General features: G+C 57.5%; 2 protein-coding genes across 7 annotated transcripts in view; one reads left to right on the top strand and one right to left on the bottom strand.

Annotated features, from left to right (window-relative positions):
• Positions 1-65: 65 nt before the first annotated feature.
• On the top strand, positions 66-14300 carry STK25 (serine/threonine kinase 25). Its single transcript, XM_007966990.3, has 12 exons — positions 66-188; positions 551-680; positions 7764-7994; positions 8672-8728; positions 9188-9296; positions 10053-10210; positions 10297-10482; positions 10688-10833; positions 11123-11237; positions 11661-11732; positions 12793-12929; positions 13622-14300. Exons 2-12 carry the CDS (start codon positions 651-653, stop codon positions 13659-13661), a joined length of 1281 nt encoding a protein of 426 aa, XP_007965181.1. The 5' UTR covers positions 66-188; positions 551-650; the 3' UTR covers positions 13662-14300.
• Positions 14301-14988: 688 nt separating this feature from the next.
• The window catches only part of FARP2 (FERM, ARH/RhoGEF and pleckstrin domain protein 2), a 149351-nt gene continuing 142414 nt past the window's right edge, over positions 14989-21925 (bottom strand). For 4 of the 6 annotated variants that reach the window (XM_007966995.3, XM_007966994.3, XM_007966996.3 and 1 more), the window contains exons 22-27: positions 19292-19374; positions 18141-18259; positions 17642-17805; positions 16283-16390; positions 15899-16050; positions 14989-15313 (exon numbers count right to left, since the gene is read on the bottom strand). In XM_007966995.3, the coding sequence (XP_007965186.2) occupies positions 15196-15313; positions 15899-16050; positions 16283-16390; positions 17642-17805; positions 18141-18259; positions 19292-19374 (744 nt within the window). In that variant the 3' untranslated portion in view covers positions 14989-15195. Of the gene's footprint in view, positions 15314-15898; positions 16051-16282; positions 16391-16536; positions 16638-17641; positions 17806-18140; positions 18260-19291; positions 19375-21925 lie in introns of those variants that run through there. The other 2 variants (XM_073020232.1, XM_038000597.2) reach the window with 2 other exon arrangements.

Raw genomic sequence — 21925 nt, 5'->3', positions numbered from 1 at the left:
CAACGCCAGCAGGCTTCCGGGCCCGGAATGGGCGGTGGGACTCGGGGTCCCAGAGAGCTGTGCGCGGGCCGCGACGCCGAGTACCGCCCTCGCCGTCGCCTCCTCCGGGCTTTCTGCTGTCGCTGCCGCCACCGCCGTTGCTTCGCGGGCTGGGAGGCCCGGGGTCCCCCGGCGAACAGAGGCTGCGGGTGGGAGCCTTCGCGGGCGCTGCAGAGCGGGCCGGGGGAGGCCGGGATGGAGCCCCGCGGAGGTGGGCGCGCTGCCGGGCGCGCGCTAGCGGCGATTGGGGAGGGGGCGGAGGGAGGGGCCCGGGGCGGGGCTCGGTGGCGGGGACTCCGGGGCGGGGGCACCGGGAGGAAGCTGCCTCGGAAGAGGTGGGGGGGCGGGGACGGGAGGGGCGGTGAGTCCCCGGGAGCCTGGGCTGTAGGCCCGGGCGCGGCGGGGCCCCGATGGCCTGGGGGTCTCCTGGGGCCCCCCTCCAGCCCGCCGCCCCGGAGCTCGGTCTCAGATGACTGAACTGGGCGCCGACCGCTGCTGCTGTCCCTCGCAGTGGACTGACGCCGCAGGGGCGAGCGAGCCGGCTCCACGCCTCTCCGCGGGATCCAGACGCCTCTCGGGGCTGTCGGCGGAGGGTCTGAGGCGGCCCGGCCATGGCTCACCTCCGGGGATTTGCCAACCAGGTGAGGAGGGTGCAGTTCAGGAAGACTAGCGGCCTCTCAGCGAGGGGCGCCAGAGCTTTCCGGGGGCTCAGAGGGGCGCCGCGCCGGAGCGGGCAGTGGGGTGGGGGAAGGAGCGCGCGTCGTGCGACCAGCGGAGCCGTCCCGAGGTGGGCGCGGGGCGGCCCCCGGGCTCTGCCGTGTGCTTGTGGCGTTTTGCGTGGTAGGAGCTCGCAGACCTCTTGACACCGAGCCCCGGGTGGCTCCGCCTGTGCGAGGGCGGTGGAGGTGCGTGAAGAGACACCGGCTCCGGGACAGGACGCTGCCCCCAGCGTGGGGCGGGAACCTCGTGTCGGCCTCTGAAGGCAGTGGAAGGTCAGGGGCCACACTGCGGCCTGAGCCTGGGCCACGGGTCGTTCCGGCCGTTCTGGCCGTGTCGGGCTGGGCAGGGGCTGCAGAGGGAACCCTGATGGGCACTGAGGGGCTGGGAATGTGGAGAAGCCCATCTGAGCGGCCGGTGTGCAGGGAAAGCAGAGAACGCGTGTGTGCTTTGGCCCAGGGGAAGGTGAAAAGGCTGCTCTGTTCAGAACCGTTTAACCCCTGCTAAGGGCGGTTGCCCGAAGGAGGCCCATCATTCCTCTTTGAAGAAGTCGTTTCCACTATGGAACCACCTTGAAGCGTGTGGGGGGACAGCCTCGGAGGGAACCACTACAGCGAGCCCTTAGTCTGGAATGAGGACCAGCTGCTGCTGCCACAGGGCATGCCAGGGAAGGAGGGTGGGGACAGCCAGCCTGGGACCTGGGGACTTGCACTGTGTACCCCTCCCCATTTTTTTGACCCTGGCTGCTGGGTGTTTTTACATCTTAGCGTTTGGTTTTGCTCTCCTTGATGCCTTGGCTCTGCCTAAGGTGTTGGAATCGCCGCTAAAATGTGTGGCCCTCCTTGTTCACTCCTCTGTGCTGAATTCTTGAGAGTTGGGTGTGCAGTGGAACAGGAAGGGCGTCTGTCCGCTTAGGGGCAGGAACTGGAGTCAGGGCTGCTTTGGAGGAAACTGGACCAGCCTAGAGACCCGGAACACCGTGTGCAGCCGTTGGGCCAGGCAGCCTGGACCTGCGCGGTCGCACACGGGGCTGGGGCTTGCTGACTGATGCTGAATTAAGCTAACAGATTTTTGATTTGCTTTTGACTTTCTGTATCTGGTAACTTACATGACTAAGGTGCTGGGAGAAAAATCTGTCACCAGTTTATTTTATTTTTATTTTTTAGAGACAGAGTTTCACTTTTGTTGCCCAGGCTGGAGTGCAATGGCGCAATCTCAGCTCACTGCAACCTCTGCCTCCCAGGTACAAGCGATTCTCCTGTCTTGGCCTCCCAAGTAGCTCGGATTACAGGCGTGTGCCATCACGCCCAGCTTATTTTGTATTTTTAGTAGAGACGGAGTTTCACCATGTTGGTCAAGCTGGTCTCAAACTCCTGATCTCAGGTGATCTGCTTGCCGTGGCCTCCCAAAGTGCTGGGATTACAGGCGTGAGCCACCGCGCCCGGCCACCAGTTTATTTTTAAGAACTGCAGAAATAGCTCCTTTGGGTCACGGGATGAGAAATTGGAGCTCTGAGGTGCCCTGTGACTGTGTGCTGTTGGTTCTTGGTGCGATGAGACCCAGGGAAGGGAGTGTGGGCGCACTGGGGAAGGGAGTGGGGGCACTGGGGAAGGGAGTGGGGGCACTGGGGAAGGGAGTGGGGGCACTGGGGGAGGGAGTGTGGGCACTGGGGAAGGGAGTGTGGGCACTGGGGAAGGGAGTGTGGGCACTGGGGAAGGGAGTGTGGGCGCACTGGGGAGGGAGTGTGGGCACTGGGGAAGGGAGTGTGGGCACTGGGGAAGGGAGTGTGGGCGCACTGGGGAGGGAGTGTGGGCACTGGGGAGGGAGTGTGGGCACTGGGGAAGGGAGTGTGGGCACTGGGGAGGGAGTGTGGGCACTGGGGAAGGGAGTGTGGGCGCACTGGGGAGGGAGTGTGGGCACTGGGGAGGGAGTGTGGGCGCACTGGGGAGGGAGTGTGGGCACTGGGGAGGGAGTGTGGGCGCACTGGGGAGGGAGTGTGGGCACACTGGGGAAGGGAGTGTGGGCACTGGGGAGGGAGTGTGGGCACTGGGGAAGGGAGTGTGGGCACTGGGGAAGGGAGTGTGGGCGCACTGGGGAAGGGAGTGGGCGCACTGGGGAAGGGACTCCAAAGGTAGGAAGCACCTTTTGTCCTTTTAGGGGTCCTTCGTCCCAGCCTGGATGATGAGAGACTTGACTTCATATAGTGGCAGGAAACCTGAGGGGCTGTGGTTTTCTCCTGAGATGGTTGCCGTGGTGTCCGTGGACCTGTGGGCAGCCCCTTTGTGGGAGAGTGGGGTGCATTCCCCCCACAGCCTGTGCTCCTGCCTTAGGCTTCTCCCCTCTACCTGGCCAGTTCCTGCCTGGCCCTGGAGGGCCCGAATGGCTGTGGGGTGCCAGGGTACTGTATCGTCACTCAGCTGCTGCCTGTCAGGTGGCAGCTGGGGGTGTCTCAGCTGTGTGTGCTGGGTTGTTCGCTTTGTTTTGTGGGGCAACACTGATAGCAGACACATTGACAAGTGCAGGCCCCAGACCTAGCAGCCCCAGGGCTGATGTGGAGAGCAGGTGTCCACCGCCAGAGTCATTGGAGTGGCCTGAGTGATCGTCCAGGCCACAGCTGCTGCTACATCCAAAAGAGGATCCGCAGGCTGCAGGCCAGGGGCCCACTTACCCTTTCTTCTCCAGGTGGGGGTGGGGATGGCTTGCCTTGGCTTGGCCTGCGATGTCATTGTAGGGCCAGGATCACAGCCAAGAGGGTTCCTGTCACACAGTTTCTGCTTGGACTCATGAGCCCTGGCTCTGGCTTGGGGGTCCACTGTGCTCTCCTGCTCTGAAGCAGTAGAGGTCTGAGTGCCCACCCAGGGGTTTCCCTTCTTGGGCTGCTGTGATGGAGCAGACTCAACTCCAGGCCCTGTGTGGAGAGCAGCATGGCCTCAGCAGGGAACAGAGCGAAGCAGGAGGACGCATCATCCATAGAGGCCTGAAGAGTGGGAGAGATCCCTGGGGGTCAGAGGCCTGGTGGTGCTGGGTAAAGCTGCCAGGCCGTGGCCCTGCCTTCTCCAGGCCCTCTCTTAGGCCACCTTAGACAGGAGTAGACAGGGGGACCCAAGCTCAGGGCGCCAACCAGACCTCCTGGAGTCCCCTGGAGGACTCCCTTGGGGTCTTTCCGGGTGCCTGGGCAGGGTTGGGTTGAGGCCGAGGCCAGGCCTGCAGGCTAATGACTTGGTGGAGCGGTGTCCCAGGGCCCTGAGTAAGCGCTGATGGACTGAGCAATGGAGGATTTGGCAAGGTGGCGCTGGGCCTGCTGGAGGAGGAGCAGGCAGAAGAGGGGCTGCTTCTGCGGATCACTGGAGGTCAGGAGTTCAAGACCAGCCTGGCCAACATGGTGAAAACCCGTCTCTACAAAAAAAAAAAAAATTAGCCAGGCATGATTGTGGGTGCCTGTAAGCCCAGCTACTCAGGAGGCTGAGGTGGAAGAATCACTGGAACCTGGGAGGCGGAGGTTGCAGTGAGCCGAGATCACGCCACTGCACTCCAGCCTGGGCGACAGAGCGAGACTCTAGCTTAAAAAAAAAAGAGGAGCTGCTTCTTAACCTTGTCCTGCACCTGGCATCCAGGACTGGGCCAGGAATGGGTGGTTCTCCACCAGAAATGGAGCAAACAGGGAGGAGGAAACGGAGATGATGCTCTCCATGGCAGGAGGGCAATATTTTAACACTGACTGCTTACCCATGACAGCCTGTGGGCTGATGAGCTGATGCTTTGACATGCACCTGTGGTCCCAGCTACTCAGGAGGCTGAGGAGACCAGCCTGGGCACACAGCAAGACCCCCCCCATCTTAAAGAAAAGATTGCATGTTCTGGGCTGACTTTCCTTTCAGATGGGGGCTGGTACTGATTTCATCTGTGCCACCCACCCCCAGCCTGGAGACGCTGAGCATCTGTGACTTGTCAGCTCTGAATTTTTCTTGGCTTCTCTTTAGAACACATGGTCAGCAGTAGTGGTGGGGCTGGGGGCAGACACAGCTTACCTTGGCCAGCATGACCGGAGAGACCCCAGGCAGCACTTAGCTCTCTATCTGGCCGAGTTTCTTGACCTTGGCTTTGGGGACTCCTGGTAGCAGGTGGGCTCAAGGTACCCCCTGCTGTTTCCTCCAGTGGTACTGGCTTTAGGACTGGGCTGCTGGTACTGATGAGGGAATGAGAAAGGTCACTTTTGACTGGACCAACTGTCTCAACTGGCCAGACCTTTGGGCTGAGCGAGGGTCTGTGTGTACACTGCAGTGGCCTGCTGTAGCTGCTGCATGGAGGCCACCTGCACACCCCCAGGCCTTGACAAGTCAGCCTTGCAGGGAAGGGTTAGGTGGCCTCTGGCCCTCCCCTAACTGCCTTTTCCTTCCCCAGAGTTCCTGTCACCTCAGGGTCTGGGGCTCAGAAAGGGATGTGTAGCAGCATGTTTCAAGGTGGGGGCCTGCGTGCTGCCCCTTCCACCCTCCTGGTTGCAAACCCTGGGAGGTCAGCTAATTGGCAGTTTCACAAGGAAATGTCGCCTTGGGCTGGTGCAATGTCCAGTTGGCTTCAACCAACTCCTCTGCTGGGCTTAGGTCTGGGATGGACCCTGCACACAGGTGTCCAGGGGGTGCGCGTGGGGGCTGTATGTGGTGTACCCCGTCCTTCTTGGAGGGCACGGTCTCCCCAGGCCCAGGAACGTGGAGGGCACCCCCATCCAAGGACCCGTCCTGTCTTCAGCACCAGAATGAGTTGGGCCTCAGTGTTTTGGGGGCATAATTAGTCGTTTTGCCTTTTTTTTTTTTTGAGACGGAGTCTTGCTCTGTCACCCAGGCTGGAGTACAGTGGCACCATCTTCACCTCCCGGATTCACGCCATTCTCCTGCCTCAGCCTCCCAAGTAGCTGGGACTATGGGCGCCCGCTGCCACATCTGGCTAATTTTTTGTATTTTTTAGTAGAGATGGGGTTTCACCGTGTTAGCCAGGGTGGTCTTGATCTGCTGACCTTGTGATCCGCCCGCCTCGGCCTCCCAGAGTGCTGGGATTACAGGCGTGAGCCACCGCGTCCAGCCCGTTTTGCCTTTTTATGCTCTGCCACACTAAATTGGCATCAAGACCCTTGATGATGTGGGGGGAGGGGCCGTGCATGGTGGCTCACGCCTGTAATCCCAGCACTTTGGGAGGCTGAGGTGGGCAGATCACCTGAAGTCAGGAGTTCAAGACCAGCCTGGCCAAGATGGTGAAACCTTATCTCTACTAAAAATACAAAATATTAGCTGGGGGTGGTGGTGCATGCCTGTAATTCCAGCTACTCGGGAGGCTGAGGCAGAAGATTCGCTTGAACTCAGGAGGCAGAGGTTGCAGCGAGCTGAGATCGTGCCACTGCACTCCAGCCTGGGTGACAGATTGAGACACCATCTCAAATAGGTAAAGAAAAGTATCAAGGCCTGAGAACACACCTCTCCTGGCTTCCCCTGGACTCTGGGCCTGTGTCACAGACCGGGCACCTTCCACACCAGTGGCTCAGAAACTTTCAGGCGTTGCTCTTTTAAGTCTGAGGACTGTGGGAGGCAGCTTTTCTGCATCAGGAGAGCATCAGTCTCTGGCCCCGTGCTGGTGTCGCTGTCAGGACTTACGCAGGGTGAGGGATGGCCCCGTGCTGGTGTCGCTGTCAGGATTACGTAGGGGTGAGGGATGGCCCCGTGCTGGTGTCGCTGTCAGGATTACGTAGGGGTGAGGGATGGCCCCGTGCTGGTGTCGCTGTCAGGACTTACGCAGGGTGAGGGATGGCCCCGTGCTGGTGTCGCTGTCAGGATTACGTAGGGGTGAGGGATGGCCCCGTGCTGGTGTCGCTGTCAGGATTACGTAGGGGTGAGGGAAGCCCTTTCTAAACATGTGGCTTTCAGGAGTGCAGGAGAGCTTGGTTAACACATACCGAGAGTTTTTTGTTTTTGATGCGTTTTTTTTTTTTTTTTAATTTAAAAATTTTTTTTGAGACAGAGTTTCACTCTTGTTGCCCAGGCTGGAGTGCGATGGCCTGATCTCAGTTCACCACAACCTCCGCCTCCTTGGTTCAAGCGCTTCTCCTGTCTTGGACTCCCAAGTAGCTCGGATCACAGGCATGCGCAACCACACCCGCCTAATTTTTTTGTATTTAGTAGAGATGGGGTTTTACCATGTTGGTCAGGCTGGTTGTGAACTTCCGACCTCAGGTGATCCACCCGCCTTGGCCTCCCAGAGTGCTGGGATCTCAGGTGTGCACCACCAAGCCCGGCCTGTTGAGTTTATCTTTTAGTAGTTTCAGATTTATAGCAAATTAAGTAAGAGCTCCCAATCCCCTAACCCCCAGGGGCTGTTAACCTATTAACATCTCTCATAGGGCTGCATGGTAGGGTTAGATGAGGCAACCTTCATGCCTTGTCATCACCTAAGGTTCCTGTTTCCAGCAGGTTCACTGAGTTGGCCTGGCCTCTTTATACTTTCTGGGGACTTTTTCCCAACTCATGGAAAGTTGAGTTTAGGTTTAGGCTTTTTTTTTTCCGGAAACGGAGTTTGATTCTTCTTGCCCACGTTGGAGTGCAATGGTGCGGTCTCGGCTCACTGCAGCCTCTGCCTCCTGGGTTCAAGCAATTCTCCTGCCTCAGCCTCCCGAGTAGCTGGGATTACAGGCATGAGCCACCACGCCCAACTAATTTTTTTGTATTTTTATTAGAGATGGGGTTTCACCATGTTGGCCAGGCTAGTCTCGAACTCCTGACCTCAAGTGATCCACCTGCCTTGACCTCCCAAAGTGTTGGGATTACAGGCGTGAGCCACCGCACCCAGCCAAGTTTAGGTTTTAAACAAAAAGGGGTAAAGGAAGAAACCAGAGAAGAATTGAGGCGCATTCGCTCGGACTCCCCCTTCCCTACAGGTCCCTTCCTCCCCAGCAGGGCAGCCTCTGCCTGTCCCAGCCTCTCGTGACCGGCACTGTCTGCCCTCTGTCCCCACCGGCTCCGCAGCACTCTCGAGTGGACCCTGAAGAGCTCTTCACCAAGCTCGACCGCATCGGCAAGGGCTCGTTTGGGGAGGTCTACAAGGGCATCGATAACCACACCAAGGAGGTGGTGGCCATCAAGATCATCGACTTGGAGGAGGCCGAGGATGAGATTGAGGACATCCAGCAGGAGATCACCGTCCTCAGCCAGTGCGACAGCCCCTACATCACCCGCTACTTTGGCTCCTACCTAAAGGTGCCTGTTGGGGGGAGGCGGCGGCCCTGCTGGTGCTATGCCTGGCCCTCTCTTCCATGTCAGGGGGACTAAGTGACATGCCAGAGGGTGCAAGGCGGCCTTGACAGTTAAGTGCATGCCCTCCAGGAAATTGCCCTGGGCAGGCAGGGTGCGAGCAGGGTCCACGAGGGTCATTTGGCTCTGAGTGGCCATTGGGACCCACTCGCCTGCCTGTGGTAATGCAGTGAGGGCGCTGCCAGGAGCACTCTGGGGCACCCCTGCTGGCAGTGGTGAGGGCCTGTGAGGAGCAGGTTTTTGGTGGTGCCAGGGTCTGGGGTGTAGGGAACGCTGTGGCCTTCCTGCCCGGGAGGATGATGGGTGTGTTGGGCCATGTGCTTGCCAGCCATGCCCTCTTCCCAGCCCTGTAGGACTGGCTCAGCAGCCTGGCTTTTGACGGGGTCTTGGTGAAGTAGACTCAGCCACTGCTCTGTGTACTCAATCCGTCCTCTGAGCATCTGTAGCAGCAGTGTGGCAGGAGGGGAGATGGGCAAGGCCGAGGGAGCCCTTTCCTGTTTAGGGTTCTTGGCAGGGATGGGCCCGGTGGGGCCTGGGCCCTGGCTGACTCCGGCCTGACTCCCACCCTGGAGCACGCCCTTCCTCCTGCTGCCAAATGCTGATGGGTTTGTCTCCGGTCCCAGAGCACCAAGCTATGGATCATCATGGAGTACCTGGGCGGCGGCTCGGCACTGGACTTGGTGAGGCATAGGCCGTGGCAGTGGGGGGTCATGCAGTGTCCGAGTCCCCTGCTCCTCAGACTCATGGGCTCCAGGGGCCACCTCTCGTTTGGTGTCATGGCACATTAGGTGTTAATTATGAATCGTCTAAAGCAAAAATGAACTGCCATCCGCACGTCTGCCCAGTTGGTGCTGAAAGGGGTCCTGGCCTGTAGGAGTGGGCGGGGGCAGGCACGCTGGGAGATGGCTGGGAGCCTGTTTTTCTGTTACATGACAGTAAAGCGAAGCTGGTTTATATGCTTTAGAAAGAGCCTCCACCACCCCACTCCCATCTGAAAGTTAGTTGTGTTTGAGAAGTAAAGGAACATGAAGCCCCCAGCTATCTGCAGGCACAGCCCTCCCCTGTCAGAGAGACAGGAGAACTCAGGCATTGGGCCTGGGACAGGAGCTGAGGCCCTGCTGTCCCACCTTCCTCTCCAGCTTAAACCAGGTCCCCTGGAGGAGACGTACATTGCCACGATCCTGCGGGAAATTCTGAAGGGCCTGGATTATCTGCACTCCGAACGCAAGATCCACCGAGACATCAAAGGTCCTGCTGGGGGTGGATGTGGCTCTTGTAATGTCCTGAGCCCCACTGACCTTAGAGAGGCTGGGGCCTGTGAGGGGCAAGTGGCTAGTGGTGCCCAGCGTCTGGGGTATAGAGAACCCTGTGGCCACCCTGCAGCTGAGCAGTTCTGTCTTGCTCCATTTCCAGAAGATACTGTTTGTAACAGTTTCCTTGTACGCTGAGGAAACCAGCTGTGGACCGAGTGTAGGAACGGCCACGCTTAGCCAGAGTTGTTGGTTCCCGGTGGCTCACAGCACAACAGCAGGTGTAGGCTTGAGTAGCCCCAGCGTGTGGTCTGGCCCTGCTAAGTGCGGACATGAGGTTGGGCCAGCCCGTGGGGAGGGACTTGCCACCGGCACCGAATCATCTCTCTCATGTAGGGAACAAGTCTGGTGGAGCAAGGGGCTTCCTGGCAGCCCCATGTTGGCCACACCCTTGGTCAGGGTCACCTCTGTGGTAGCCCCCAGTGGTGAAGTCGCCTGTCGTTGGGATTTGTTGTAAAAGCTAAATGCAGGGAGAGCCCTGGGGCTCGGAGTGGAGACCTTAGGCTCCTTCTGGCAGTGCCCCTGTGGCCCTAGGTGGCCCTGGGTTTGAGAGTGGCAAGGAGGGCTGAGGTCCTGAGGACAGCCCTGCTGTGCCCTAGGAGGCCAGGTGGATGATACCCTGGCCCTTCTCAGGGGGCCCTGGGTGGAGCCACGTGGAGCCTGGGATGACGTCTGCCTGTCCTGTGTCAAGCAGCTGCCAACGTGCTACTCTCGGAGCAGGGGGATGTGAAGCTGGCGGACTTTGGGGTAGCAGGGCAGCTCACAGACACACAGATTAAGAGGAACACGTTCGTGGGCACCCCCTTCTGGATGGCGCCTGAAGTCATCAAGCAGTCAGCCTATGACTTCAAGGTGGGTGCGGTGGGTGGGTGGGCGGGTGCGGGCACCACGCCTGACTGGGGTGCTCAGGGCAGCGACAGTCCTTGTGTTCTGTCCAGGCCGACATCTGGTCCCTGGGGATCACGGCCATCGAGCTGGCCAAGGGGGAGCCTCCAAACTCTGACCTCCATCCCATGCGCGTCCTGTTCCTGATTCCCAAGAACAGCCCTCCCACACTGGAGGGCCAGCACAGCAAGCCCTTCAAGGAGTTCGTGGAGGCCTGCCTCAACAAGGACCCCCGATTCGTAAGGCCCGCCTCTGGCCTGGCCCCTTCTGGATGGGCATATGGAGGGAGGGCATTTGCTTGGGGTGGGCAGCACAGCCCGGAGGCCTAGGCCCCCCAGCCTTGTAGCCGTGAGGACCTGCCCCAGTCCAGGCTGCCTCACATTTGCTTTCCTGAGGCAGAGCTTGGCTGGGCCCAGTGACCGGTGTTCCCCTGACCCCGCACAGCGGCCCACGGCCAAGGAGCTCCTGAAGCACAAGTTCATCACACGCTACACCAAGAAGACCTCCTTCCTCACGGAGCTCATCGACCGCTATAAGCGCTGGAAGTCCGAGGGACATGGCGAGGAGTCTAGCTCCGAGGACTCTGACATGTAGGGGCCTGGTTTATCCTCATGGTGACCCTAGGTGCTGTGACGTGGGTGGTCCCCATTCCAGAAGCAGGGGCGTGGGCCCTAGGGATGAGGGTGACCAGATATAGTGTTGGGCAGGGACCCCCTTAAGGCTGCAGGACAGGGCCTGCTGAGGCATCAGTTGGACTCCGTGGCCTGGCAGAGCGCCGCCCAGTACCTCGTGTTTCCCCTGGCCGTTAGGTGTGCCCTGAGGCCCTTGTGCCTCCTGGCCCTCTCCCCACTGACCCTGGCAACTCTTCATCCTCTTCAGTGATGGCGAGGCGGAGGACGGGGAGCAGGGCCCCATCTGGACGTTCCCCCCCACCATCCGGCCAAGTCCACACAGCAAGCTTCACAAGGGGACGGCCCTGCACAGCTCACAGAAGGTCTGTTCCCGGCCTGGCCTCTGCCTGCTGTGCACCCCTGGGGCCGCGGGGGGGCTGGGTGCGGGACCCAGCTTTGTCCACCCAGTGTCTGGGGCTTGGACAAGGAGCCTGGGAAAGGCAGGGGTGGTCTGAAGCCCACTGTGGCACTGGGCCTGGTGTGGAGACCCCAAGCCCCAGCATGTGCTGGGAAGATGAGGGCCTGTTAGGAGCCAAATTTGTGAGGAGAGGGTGGGTGGGAGTCGCAGGCCCTCAGAGTCAGGCCATCTGGGTGGCTTGATGGTTTTGGGGCCAGCCCTGGGCATGTGCCCCGACAGGCTGCTCCCAGTCTCCATCCCTTCAAGACTAGAGCCTGGGCAGGGATGGGAGTGCCCTGCCTGTTGCCTTCACTGCCCTCCTCACCCTGGGCCTCCACTTCCTTTGCAGCCCGCAGAGCCTGTCAAGAGGCAGCCAAGGTCCCAGTGCCTGTCCACGCTGGTCCGGCCTGTCTTCGGAGAGGTGAGAATGGGGCTGGGGCTGGGCCTGGAGTCCCGCCAGGGACAAGGCTGTGGCGCTGTTCCGCGGAGATGTCCCCCTCACAGTGCCGTGGGGCAGTTTCAGCTTCTAGGTTTCCTGCAGCTGATTATGGGCTGGGTTTTCTGAGTGGAAGGAGCAGAATCTGCTGTGATGACTCCTTTTGTACTCCCAGACCTGCCAAGATTCTCTGGGTTCCCAGAGTGACTTTTTTTTTCTTCAAGTGCAAACACAGATGACCCTTCTATAGAGAAAGCAGAGAAGATATAGTCGGGGTCCATCCAGGGCAGGTGCCTCCCTGGTTAGTCACATGACCCTGCATCAATGTCACCTGCTAATGGGCAGTCAGCACCATTCTCAGAAATGTGATGCAGCCAGGAGCTCTGTGCCCAGGGCGTGGCCAGTGGGCTTGAGCCCATGTGTGCCCTCCAGGAGCCCCACCTGGAGCCTGGGGAGAATGGAGGATGTGGGTGAGAGGTGGTGACAGGAGAGCCTGCCTGAGGATGGCAGAGGGTGGAGCAGTCGAGGGACACTGACCCCAGCCCATGTGGAGGCCCCAGTGAAGCAGCCACTCAGGCCCAGGTCCCGGGCAGCCTGCTGACCTAGCCACAGCCCCCCGAGGGTGGGTGACACCTGGTGACAGGAGGCTCAGAGCTGGTGTCTTGATGGAGGTCAGATCTGGGCCTGGTCGTGCAGTGTGCTTTGGGAGTTTCTGGGCTTCGTGTTTTTGGGTCTGATCGGACCCATTCAGTGGCTTCCATGACCCTCAGCTGGGAGGAAGCCATCTGGTCCCCTCCTGAGAACCGAGGCCCGAGATTCCCTGGAGTGTAGAGGGAGGGTAGGGGCTGTGGGGAAGGACCACTGGAGTGTCCCCATTGGCAGGGCAGGCTTCCTTGGGCCACCTCACTTCCTGGCTTGCTGAAGGGCTCCTGGGTCCTAGGCGAAGGCCCTGAAGGCCTCCAGCATGACTCTGGCCGAGCAAAGGAGCGGGCTCCCCGAGGGCCTGTCCTGGGGTCCAGGGTCAGGCGAGGTGGTCTCTCCATAGCTCAAAGAGAAGCACAAGCAGAGCGGCGGGAGCGTGGGTGCTCTGGAGGAGCTGGAGAACGCCTTCAGCCTGGCCGAGGAGTCCTGCCCCGGCATCTCAGACAAGCTGATGGTGCATCTGGTGGAGCGAGTGCAGAGGTGAGGGTGGCCGGGCCATAGGGTTGGGGAGAGCACCCCCGCCAAGCAGCAGCTGGACGTGGGGTGAGGTCCAGTGCTCACTCGTGGGTGTGGCTGCGCTTAGAACTACATGGGTTCGCTTCACTCCGGGAAGGGGTGGCGTGGCGTCCTCTTCCTTGTTCGGACCCAGCTCACAGGGCCATGGAGATTCTGGGGCTGGAGAGAGTGGGCAGGGCCTTTCCAGTCTAAGTGTCTGAGGAGTGTCTCAGGGTCCCGGCCTCAGTGGCCACACGGCTGTCCTCAGCTGACCTCTGCCACCTAGTGGCTCCCAGGAGCTGCTCTGACACGCTGGCGGCAAAACATCAGAGCTGCCCCTGTGCTGACCTGAGTCCTTCGCAAAGAGACAGGGCAGGACAGATACTGGGCCCTCTACCGCCCAGTGGATTTAGGGTCCAACCGCCATGCCGCCGGCAGATGCCCTAAGTCCTGGTCCACACCCAGGGACCCCTTCCTGGCACCCCTGGGCAGCAGCTCTGGGGGTGGGGTCTGGGCCAATCAGTGCTGCTCCTGAGACCCTGTGCATTGGGGACACTTCAGACCCACGTGGTGCGGGGGCTTGTCAGGGCTGCCACCGCAGACTGCACACCCAAGAGGCCGTCAGGAGCCTGGGCACAGAGGTGCATGCACACAGCGGTGGGCTCTTCTCTCTGCAGGTTTTCACACAACAGAAACCACATGACATCCACCCGCTGAAATGCGCTGCTGTTCAGATAGGGGACAGAAGGTCCTTTGTTTTTGTTCTGAGCTCCATAAGAACTGTGCTGACTTGGAAGGTGCCCCGTGCTGTTTCGTGCCTGCAGGGACACGTCAGATCCTGTGGGCCTCACATGCCAGGTCACCGTCTCCTTCCACCCCTGCAGTGTGCTGTTCTGCACGTCAGGGGATGCCGTTCCACATGTCCACTGCCCTCCTTCCTCTCCTGGCCCAGCAGTAGAGCTCACGGGGGCTCCAGCAGCCAGCGTGGTCCTCATGAGCTATGCCTGGGTCTTCTGCAGACTCACGCAGCCCTATGGCCGCTCAGACCAAGGCGCAGAGCAACTATCAGGGCAGCTCTGCCTCCTCCTCCCATGAGGTGGGGAGAGGCAACAGGACAGCCCCCAGAGGAGTGTCCTGGCCGCTGTCCTCCCAGGACCCATGATGGCCATAGATTTGCCTTGTGGTGTTGGATCAGGTACTGTGTCTGCTCATAAGTACTTGTGTCATCCAGAATGTTTTGTTTTTTAAGAAAATTGAATTTACTTGTTTCCTTAAATATTCTGAGGTTAATATGTTAGTTTTCATAGAACATTGAGAGGCCCCTGCCACTTTCAATAAAGACCTGACTTGGAGACATACAGGTGTGTAGGGGGGGGTGGGCCTGGACCATGCAGGGCTGTAGCATCCCTGGTCCCGAGTCCTCATCACGGCACACACAGACTGCAGCCCAGTCCCCCCTTCAAAACTTCCCTGCGACTGATTCCTGGGCTCTGCTTGGCCCACTGGAAGGAGAACAGAGCAGGCAGAGGAGTATGCAGGTGGGGAGATGCTGTTTATTTTTAATCAAATGTGTGTGAACAAAGCAGTCAGCCGTCTACTTCCCGCTGGAAGGAATGCTGGGCACTAATAAATTAGAGGACCCCAGCCTCCCAGGGCACAGGGGGACTTTGCTTTCTGCTTCTCCAGAGGTACATGGGGAACAAGCATGGCTTCTGCTAGACTTGCTGAGCTGTGACCTGCAGGGCGGGCCCCTGGGGCTGCCACTTGGTTCACCAGATGGAAGGTCAGCATGGCTGTGCCACACTTGTCTGAGAGGGTCCTGGCAGTGGGTATGCAGGGTGTATGGCAGGGTCTCTTTTCCAGTGCTTGCTCTAGGCCAGTCCTCAGCAGGGACCCTGCTCTGGGGAGAGAGGCAGGGTATGCCCAGGCTTTGGTCCGATGCCCAGAGCACTGCTCAAGCCCTGTCTGTGTCTATGAGCCAGGGGCCTGGGGGCCAAGGCGTGAGCGGCTCCGCGCTCGAGACCCGCACATTTTTCCCAGGGCCCCAGATAGCGGGCGGCATGCACTAGGCCTTGGGTGGGGGGATGAAGCCCCTCCCAGATGTTACATGAGGCCCACCCACACTGTTGGTGCCAGTGGGGATCCGATGAGACTACAGCCACTTCCCATTTGTTGAGAAGCCTCAGGACAGAGGCCACCTCTGTGTCCTGCTGTTCTTTGTAGTTGTGTCCAGACCTGGGCAGGTTGAGCGTCATTCCTCCTTTCCCCTGACCATCCCCTCCAGCCCTGAGGAGGGTTGGGGGCCATCCTGCACGATGCTCGGGGCCCTCCCAGCCGAGCTGCCGGCTCCCTGGATCACCTCCATCCACCTGGAGGAGAGGGCGGCAGTCAGACCAGTAAGCCAGCTTGTGCTCAGACACCGTCCCAAGAACAACCCAGGTTACGGGACAAGCAGGACAGAAGAAGGGTTAAAAACCTGGGGCCGGGTGCGGTGGCTCACACCTGTAATCCCAGCACTTTGGGAGGCTGAGGCAGATGGATCACTTGAGGTCAGGAGTTCGAGACCAGCCTGGCCAACATGGTGAAACCCTGTCTCTACTAAAAATACAAAAATTAGCCGGGCGGCATGGCACATGCCTGTAATCTCAGTTACTCAGGAGGCTGAGGCAGAAGAATCGCTTGACCCTGGAGGTGCAGGTTATAGTGAGCCAAGATTGTACCACTGCACTCCAGCCTAAGTGACAGAGGGAGACTCCATCTCAAAAAAAAAAAAAAAAAAAAGCATTGCTGTTTGTTTGGAAATGCTGGAAGCACTGCTCAGCCCTTCCTTTCCAGGGCCCAGAAAACTTGCCTCCAACACCATGAGTAGAAATGGGAGCTGAGGAGATACCAGTGTTCCTTGGGGTCCCAGTCAGACCTGGGCAACTGACCAAGGCTGCCTCCTACAAAATTACCTTTCAAATGTGTACTTGCTCTCAGCCCGGAAGAAGTAGACATGGGATTTGAACTGGAGCTTGAAAACGTAGTCTTTGTGTATGCCATCGGCCTCCTGGGGGATGCTTACGCTGTAGCCCAGCAGCGGGAGGCTGGCCAGTGGGTAGTCATCCTGGAAGACAGCACAGGGACACAGGGGTTCCAGGGACTGGGTTGCAGCAGGGAGCACCCATTCCTCTGCTGCCTGCACAACGGTGGCACATACAAATGCTCACGGGCCAAGGGAGCACAGGGTGTGTGGGCAAAGCATGGGAGGGCAGAACCAAAACACAAAAGGGACACAGGTGGGGAGGGTGAGTGTCTGCCAGCATCACTTGCGTCGGGCTCCAGTGAAACCCCAGTACCTGATGAGTTTTGTAGAAGAACAAACAGAAATTGGTAAAGACGACCCAGAGCTTCTGCCAGCCATGACTGTTTTTGAACTTTCTTAGCAGATATCCTGAAAGCTGGTTCTGTCAATAAAGGAAAAGTGCAGGTGCATTAACCAGCACCCAGAACCCCCAGCTCCATCTCCCTGGGGCCTTGTGGGAGTGGGTTTACTCCCCAAGACTAACTACCTGCATGCTTTCTCCGGCTGAGGCCTTGATTTTACCTCTGGACTGCTATGGACAGCAGCTTTATCAGTACTTAAATCCAACAGAAGCATGTTAAAAACCTAGAGTGACATTCCAGGCACCAAGTAAAATGAATTCCTTTTCCCTGTGCATAATAAAGTTAGCATTCAGTAACCAATCATCCACAAACCCATCCAACAGCAAGCAGAGAGAAGACACCTTAAGAGATAGTGCATTGAGCCAAGTCTGGAAGGTTCTTTAAAATGATGGGTGGGGGAGAGGCAAGTAAAGGCACACACAAGATGCCCCACTGCAGCCCCATCCCTAAGCGTGTGGCATCTGTTTTGCGAGGATTAGGCATGGCTTTGGCGCTGGAGTGGCTGGGCTCACGGGGCTCACATGAGCCTCCCGCCTTCAGGGCGGTGCTCAGGGGTTGCACTCTGTCTAAGATGGTGGGGGCGGCCTGGCTAGGACCCTGCTCAGATCTCAGGTGTCCTGGGCTGGCCACAAGCTGGCGGGCTCATGTCAGGGACCTGCTGCACCCTGACCTACCCAGGGTCATCAGGGGAGAGGCTTGGGCTGGGGTAGCTCCTGAACCCCTGCCCAGCAGATTGTGGCTGGGGGGGAATTCTGGGGAAACAGCAAGAAGGACAAGAGCTCTGGGTGGAGTAAGAAAGCAGACTTAGGGAAGGGTGCGGGGGCACCAGGCTGAGGAACCTGGCGACCCACAATGGCAGACGGGGCCCATGCAGTGGGATAGGGCGGACCACCCTCTATGGCAGGGTGCCTGGGCAGAGCCTCAAGCTCCAAGCCCAAGGTGAAGGGTTTCAGAGGCGCTGGGAGTGGGGGCTGCAGGAGGATATGTCTAGGAGGGCTTTTCTCAGCTCCACACCAGCTCCAGACCCTGAGGACATGCCCTGCCTGCTGGACTTCATCAGAGACACCAGACCTGAAACACCCTTTCAAAGAGGGTTTGACTGGATGAGGGGGACTTCCCATACCACCTTCTACCAAGGGGAGAGTAAGAGGCAGCTCTCTGGGACCAAGCCTGCCTGTTGGTACCCTCCTGAGGTCCCCTCCTCAGCAACCAAGTGCAGAGAGGGCTGGGAAGCTTCCAGATGCACTGAGGCGGTGCTCACATGGTCGTACCTCAACAGCTGCACTGTGGTCTGCCCTGGACACGCTGGTGTTCCGGTACCAGCACACATGCATTGTGGTGTTGGCCCGATGCTGGCCATGCCCCTCTAGGGAGCTGCGGGCACCCCAAGCGTCATCTTCTGACTCCTGTTCCAGAGATACCTCGTTGGGGGATCCTGGGGAGAAGTCAGTGTCTCAGGGGGGACCCCCTGTGGCCTCTGCTTGCCAGATACTTCCACCCCTTGGGTTCCTCTCGGGTGGCCCTGAGGAAATGGGGAGCCCTTGGTGCTAGGCCAGCTGCTGGCTGAGAGCAAAACCACAGGTGCTTCTGCCAGAGCAGCCCGATTAACCCCTCTTCCCACCCAGGCATGAGGCGTAGCCTGGAACATTCCTTGTGGAAGGGGCTTGTGTGGGAGCTTAGCGGACCAATGGGGACCAAGGCAAACGACTTCCAGAAAAAGCCTCCTTAGGTGTAGTGGAGGTCTCCTGGGGGGTCGTGGCCAGTACTCACTGGGGGGACGAGTGCACATGGTGCTGCCTGGCAGTGCAGGGGCCGTGTCACCGCCACTCTTGGCTGCTTGGATCGCGTTGTTCAGGTCCAGCATCCACTTCTCTTTCTCCAGCCGAGTGCTGCGGGGAGGAGGGGAAGGCGAGGCTCAGTGGCTCTGTTCTCCTTTGTGTAGGGCCCCAGCCCTCAGGGGAGGGCGAGCCTTCACGTCACCTGTTCTCCCACCTTCTGCTTTGTCCTGCCTGATGGCTGGAGAGGACTGGGAAACGTGTCCCTTCCAGCGAGAACAGCAGGGAGGAGAGCTGGGAGGGCCCTGCATCAGCCTGACCCCCAGCGTGCTGTGACAGGGTTGGGGGAGCCAAGGCAGGGCTCCGGTCTTAGAACGGGGGTCTGCAGGGGTGTCTGTTCCTGAAACAGTGTTCTCTACATCTCTGATGCTGAAATGCAAGAGTAGCCCTGGTTCATGATTAAGTGAACATTTCCTGGTAGGAATTGAGTGCCCTGTACCCTCTGATGCTGGCCAGGGCGCTGCAGAGTCAGAGCTGAGACTCCTCACAGAGCACAGTGTGGTGCTGGTGACCTTGCAGGGGTCCCTGCATCCCGGCCACCAAATGAGCTCAGTGTCATCCTTCTGTTGATCTTATTTGGGGAGGAGGGAGCTGTTTCCACTTGCTTCTGTGCCATAGCCTGGTCTGTCTCACGCGAGTCTATACCACACTGGGCCTGGGAGGCGATGTTTGGCTGGGCTGGGTGTAAGCTGCCCTGCTGGGGCTTTCACCACTAGCTGCTGGCACTTCTTGATGTGAGGGCTGGGGAAGCACCTGTGCCCTGGGAGACCACAGGAGCCTGCCCACTCACCCACCCCGTCTTTGGAGGCACTATGAACCAGAGGGCAGAGGGCAGAGGCAGCTCCACAGCACTGGAGTCTGCCACTTGTGGGATGTTGTCAGGGTCAGCAAGCAGCCCTGCCCCTGACAAGGGCAAGGCTGCTCCTTTGGTTGCATAACTTGGAAGCAGAGCTCAGAGTCAAAGGGGGCACAACCCCATGAGGCTCCATGGCCCTTCACAGCTCAGAGGACTCAGAGGCTCATGGCAAGGAAGTCCCCACCCCTCCATCCAGGGCTGCTCAGGATGGAGATATGGAAGACCCTTACCTGGCTGCCACCACGATTGTTTTCTGAGCCGCGTAGATGGTGAAACAGTGTGGAACAGACCACTCATTCTCACTTTCTTCCACCTGTGGGTGAGAGAAAAGGTCCAAATCTTGTGGCCAAGAAGGAACTGACAGCCTAAGCCTGAGCAGGACACAAGGTGACTGCTGGCAATGCTAGGTGGGGCTTGGAAGCCCAGTGCTGTCCAAGTGCACACAGACTCTACAAGAGGCCAAGGAGGACACTGGCATCCTTGCGCCATGGCAGCTGCACCCCAGGGAGTGAGCCATGGGCCAGAGGGCACCCAAATACTCACCGGGGGGTCCAGCACTATTAGCTGAAAATCAAGCAAAGGAAAAAACATTGAGCATTTTCATTATCCAAAAGGGAGTTGGACAATTCATTTATGAACCAAAGACCAAAACCTAACAGAGCTAGATTCAAAGAAAACCCACTGGGGATTAATTTTAATTATAAGTGGTTAGATGAAATAATTCCAAAATAAAATATTACCAAATCTAATCTAAAAGCACACACAAGGAATTGTCCCATGATCAAGTAAGGTTGTTTTGGGAATGCAAGGATGGTTTGGCATCAGAAAGCTGATTGATAACATTCATCCTATCAGAAGTCAGAGAGAAAAAGGGAGATCAATTCTCTACATGCTGAAAATGCCTTTGCCAAAATCCAAGGTGTTATTTCTGATAATACCTCTTAGAAACAGAAGGAAACTGTGTTAACATGATAAAGATGATCTTTTCAAGCCAAGAGCCATCATCCTCCCCTTAACAGTCAGGAACAAGGGCCAGTTCTCTGTCCCCAGGACCAGCCAGTTACCAACAACTCCACAGAATGGACAGCTTCCCTGTGCAGAGCCTGATACACCAACCAAGCCTCTCACTGGACATCAAAAATCTGAATCAGCATAAGCAAGGGCAGGCAAAACATTGTCCAGATGTCAGTCTTCCCCTAAGTTAACACAAAAATTTATTGCAATTTCAACTGAAATCTCCACGGTGTTTTTGGAAGGAATTTGTCCAATGACTTAAAAGATTACTTGGAAGAATTAAATGCTTGAGAATAGCAAAGAACATTTTTTTAAAAGGAGGCAGAATAAGGGATGGAATGTGTTCACCCAAACAGTGACTATCTCATATGACACCACTAACTCTCCTAGAGAGAGTGGACAGATGCTGGGCAGACAGGAATGGAGCAGAACGCCCAGAAAGAACGAGTGCAAAGACAAAGGCTTCCATTTGATAAAGAGTCTTTGACATCACTGAGAAAATGAAGGATTCAACAAATAATGGGGAGAAATGTTACATCCCAATCTAATATCTATCAAAACAAATTCTAGGCTGGGCACGGTGGCTCACAACTGTAATCCCAGCACTTTGGGAGGCTGAGGCGGGCAGATCACAAGGTCAGGAGATCGAGACCATCCTGGCTACTATGGTGAAACCCCATCTCTACTAAAAATACAAAAAATTTGCCACCTGTAGTCCCAGCTACTCGGGAGGCTGAGGCGGGAGAATGGCGTGAACCCGGGAGGCAGAGCTTGCAGTGAGCCGAGATCACACCACTGCACTCCAGCCTGGGCAACAGAGCGAGACTCCATCTCAAAACCAAAAACAAAACAAAACAAAAACCCAAAAAACAAAAAACAAATTCTAGGGAGATTAATTAAATGAGAAAAATGAAACCATAAAAAGTTGCTAATATAATATTGGCATGGGGAAGAACTTCCTGAGCCCATACAAAGGATAGAAACCCTCAAGGAAAAGACAGCCAGAGCTGACCCTGATAGGCCCTGATTTTTCAACTTTATGATGGTGTGAAAGTGATAAGCATTCAGTAGAAACTGAACTTCAAGTGCCCATACAACCATTCTGTTTTTCACTTCCAGTATGGTATTCAATAAATTATGTGAGATATTCAACACTTTGTTACAAAACAGGCTTCATGTTAGATGATTTTACCCAACTGTAAGCTAATGTATGTTCTGAGCACATTTAAAGTAGGCTAGGCTGGCCGGGCGCGGTGGCTCACGCCTGTAATCCCAGCACTTTGGGAGGCGGAAGTGGGCGGATCACAAGGTCAGGAGATTGAGACCATCCTGGCTAACACGGTGAAACCCCGTCTCTACTAAAAAATACAAAAAATTAGCCAGGAGTGGTGGTGGGTGCCTGTAGTCCCAGTTACTCGGGAGGCTGAGGCAGGAGAATGGCGTAAACCCGGGAGGCGGAGCTTGCAGTGAGCCAAGATGGCACCACGGCACTCCAGCCTGGGCAACAGAGTGAGACTCTACCTCAAAAAAAAAAAAAAAAAAAAAAAAAGGAGTAGGCTAGACTAACCTATGATATCAGATAGGTTAAGTGTATTAAATGCATTTTCATTTCTTTTCTTTTCTTTTTTTTATTTGAGGCAGAGTCTTGCTCTGTCACCCAGGCTAGAGCGCAGTGGCGTGACCTTGGCTCACTGCAACCTCCGCCTCCCGGGTTCAAGTGATTCTTGTGCTCAGCCTCCCGAGTAGCTGGGACTACGGGTGCCCACCACCACACCTGACTAATTTTTGTCTTTTTAGTAGAGACAGGGTTTCGCCATGTTGGCCAGGCTGGTCTCAAACTCCTGACCTCA

Source organism: Chlorocebus sabaeus, chromosome 10 (genome assembly GCF_047675955.1).
Source record: "Chlorocebus sabaeus isolate Y175 chromosome 10, mChlSab1.0.hap1, whole genome shotgun sequence".
Lineage (NCBI taxonomy): Eukaryota > Metazoa > Chordata > Mammalia > Primates > Cercopithecidae > Chlorocebus > Chlorocebus sabaeus.
Note: the sequence above shows the minus strand (reverse complement) of the source record. Positions and strands in the feature narration are given on the sequence as shown.

What these genes read in the sequence shown, in the direction of transcription:
- STK25 (XM_007966990.3), top strand. Translation starts at nt 651, where the DNA reads ATGGCTCACCTCCGGGGATTTGCCAACCAG. An exon ending in ACTTTGGCTCCTACCTAAAG is followed by an intron (nt 7,995 to 8,671) that starts GTGCCTGTTGGG and finishes CTCCGGTCCCAG; the next exon opens with AGCACCAAGCTATGGATCAT. An exon ending in TCAACAAGGACCCCCGATTC is followed by an intron (nt 10,483 to 10,687) that starts GTAAGGCCCGCC and finishes GACCCCGCACAG; the next exon opens with CGGCCCACGGCCAAGGAGCT.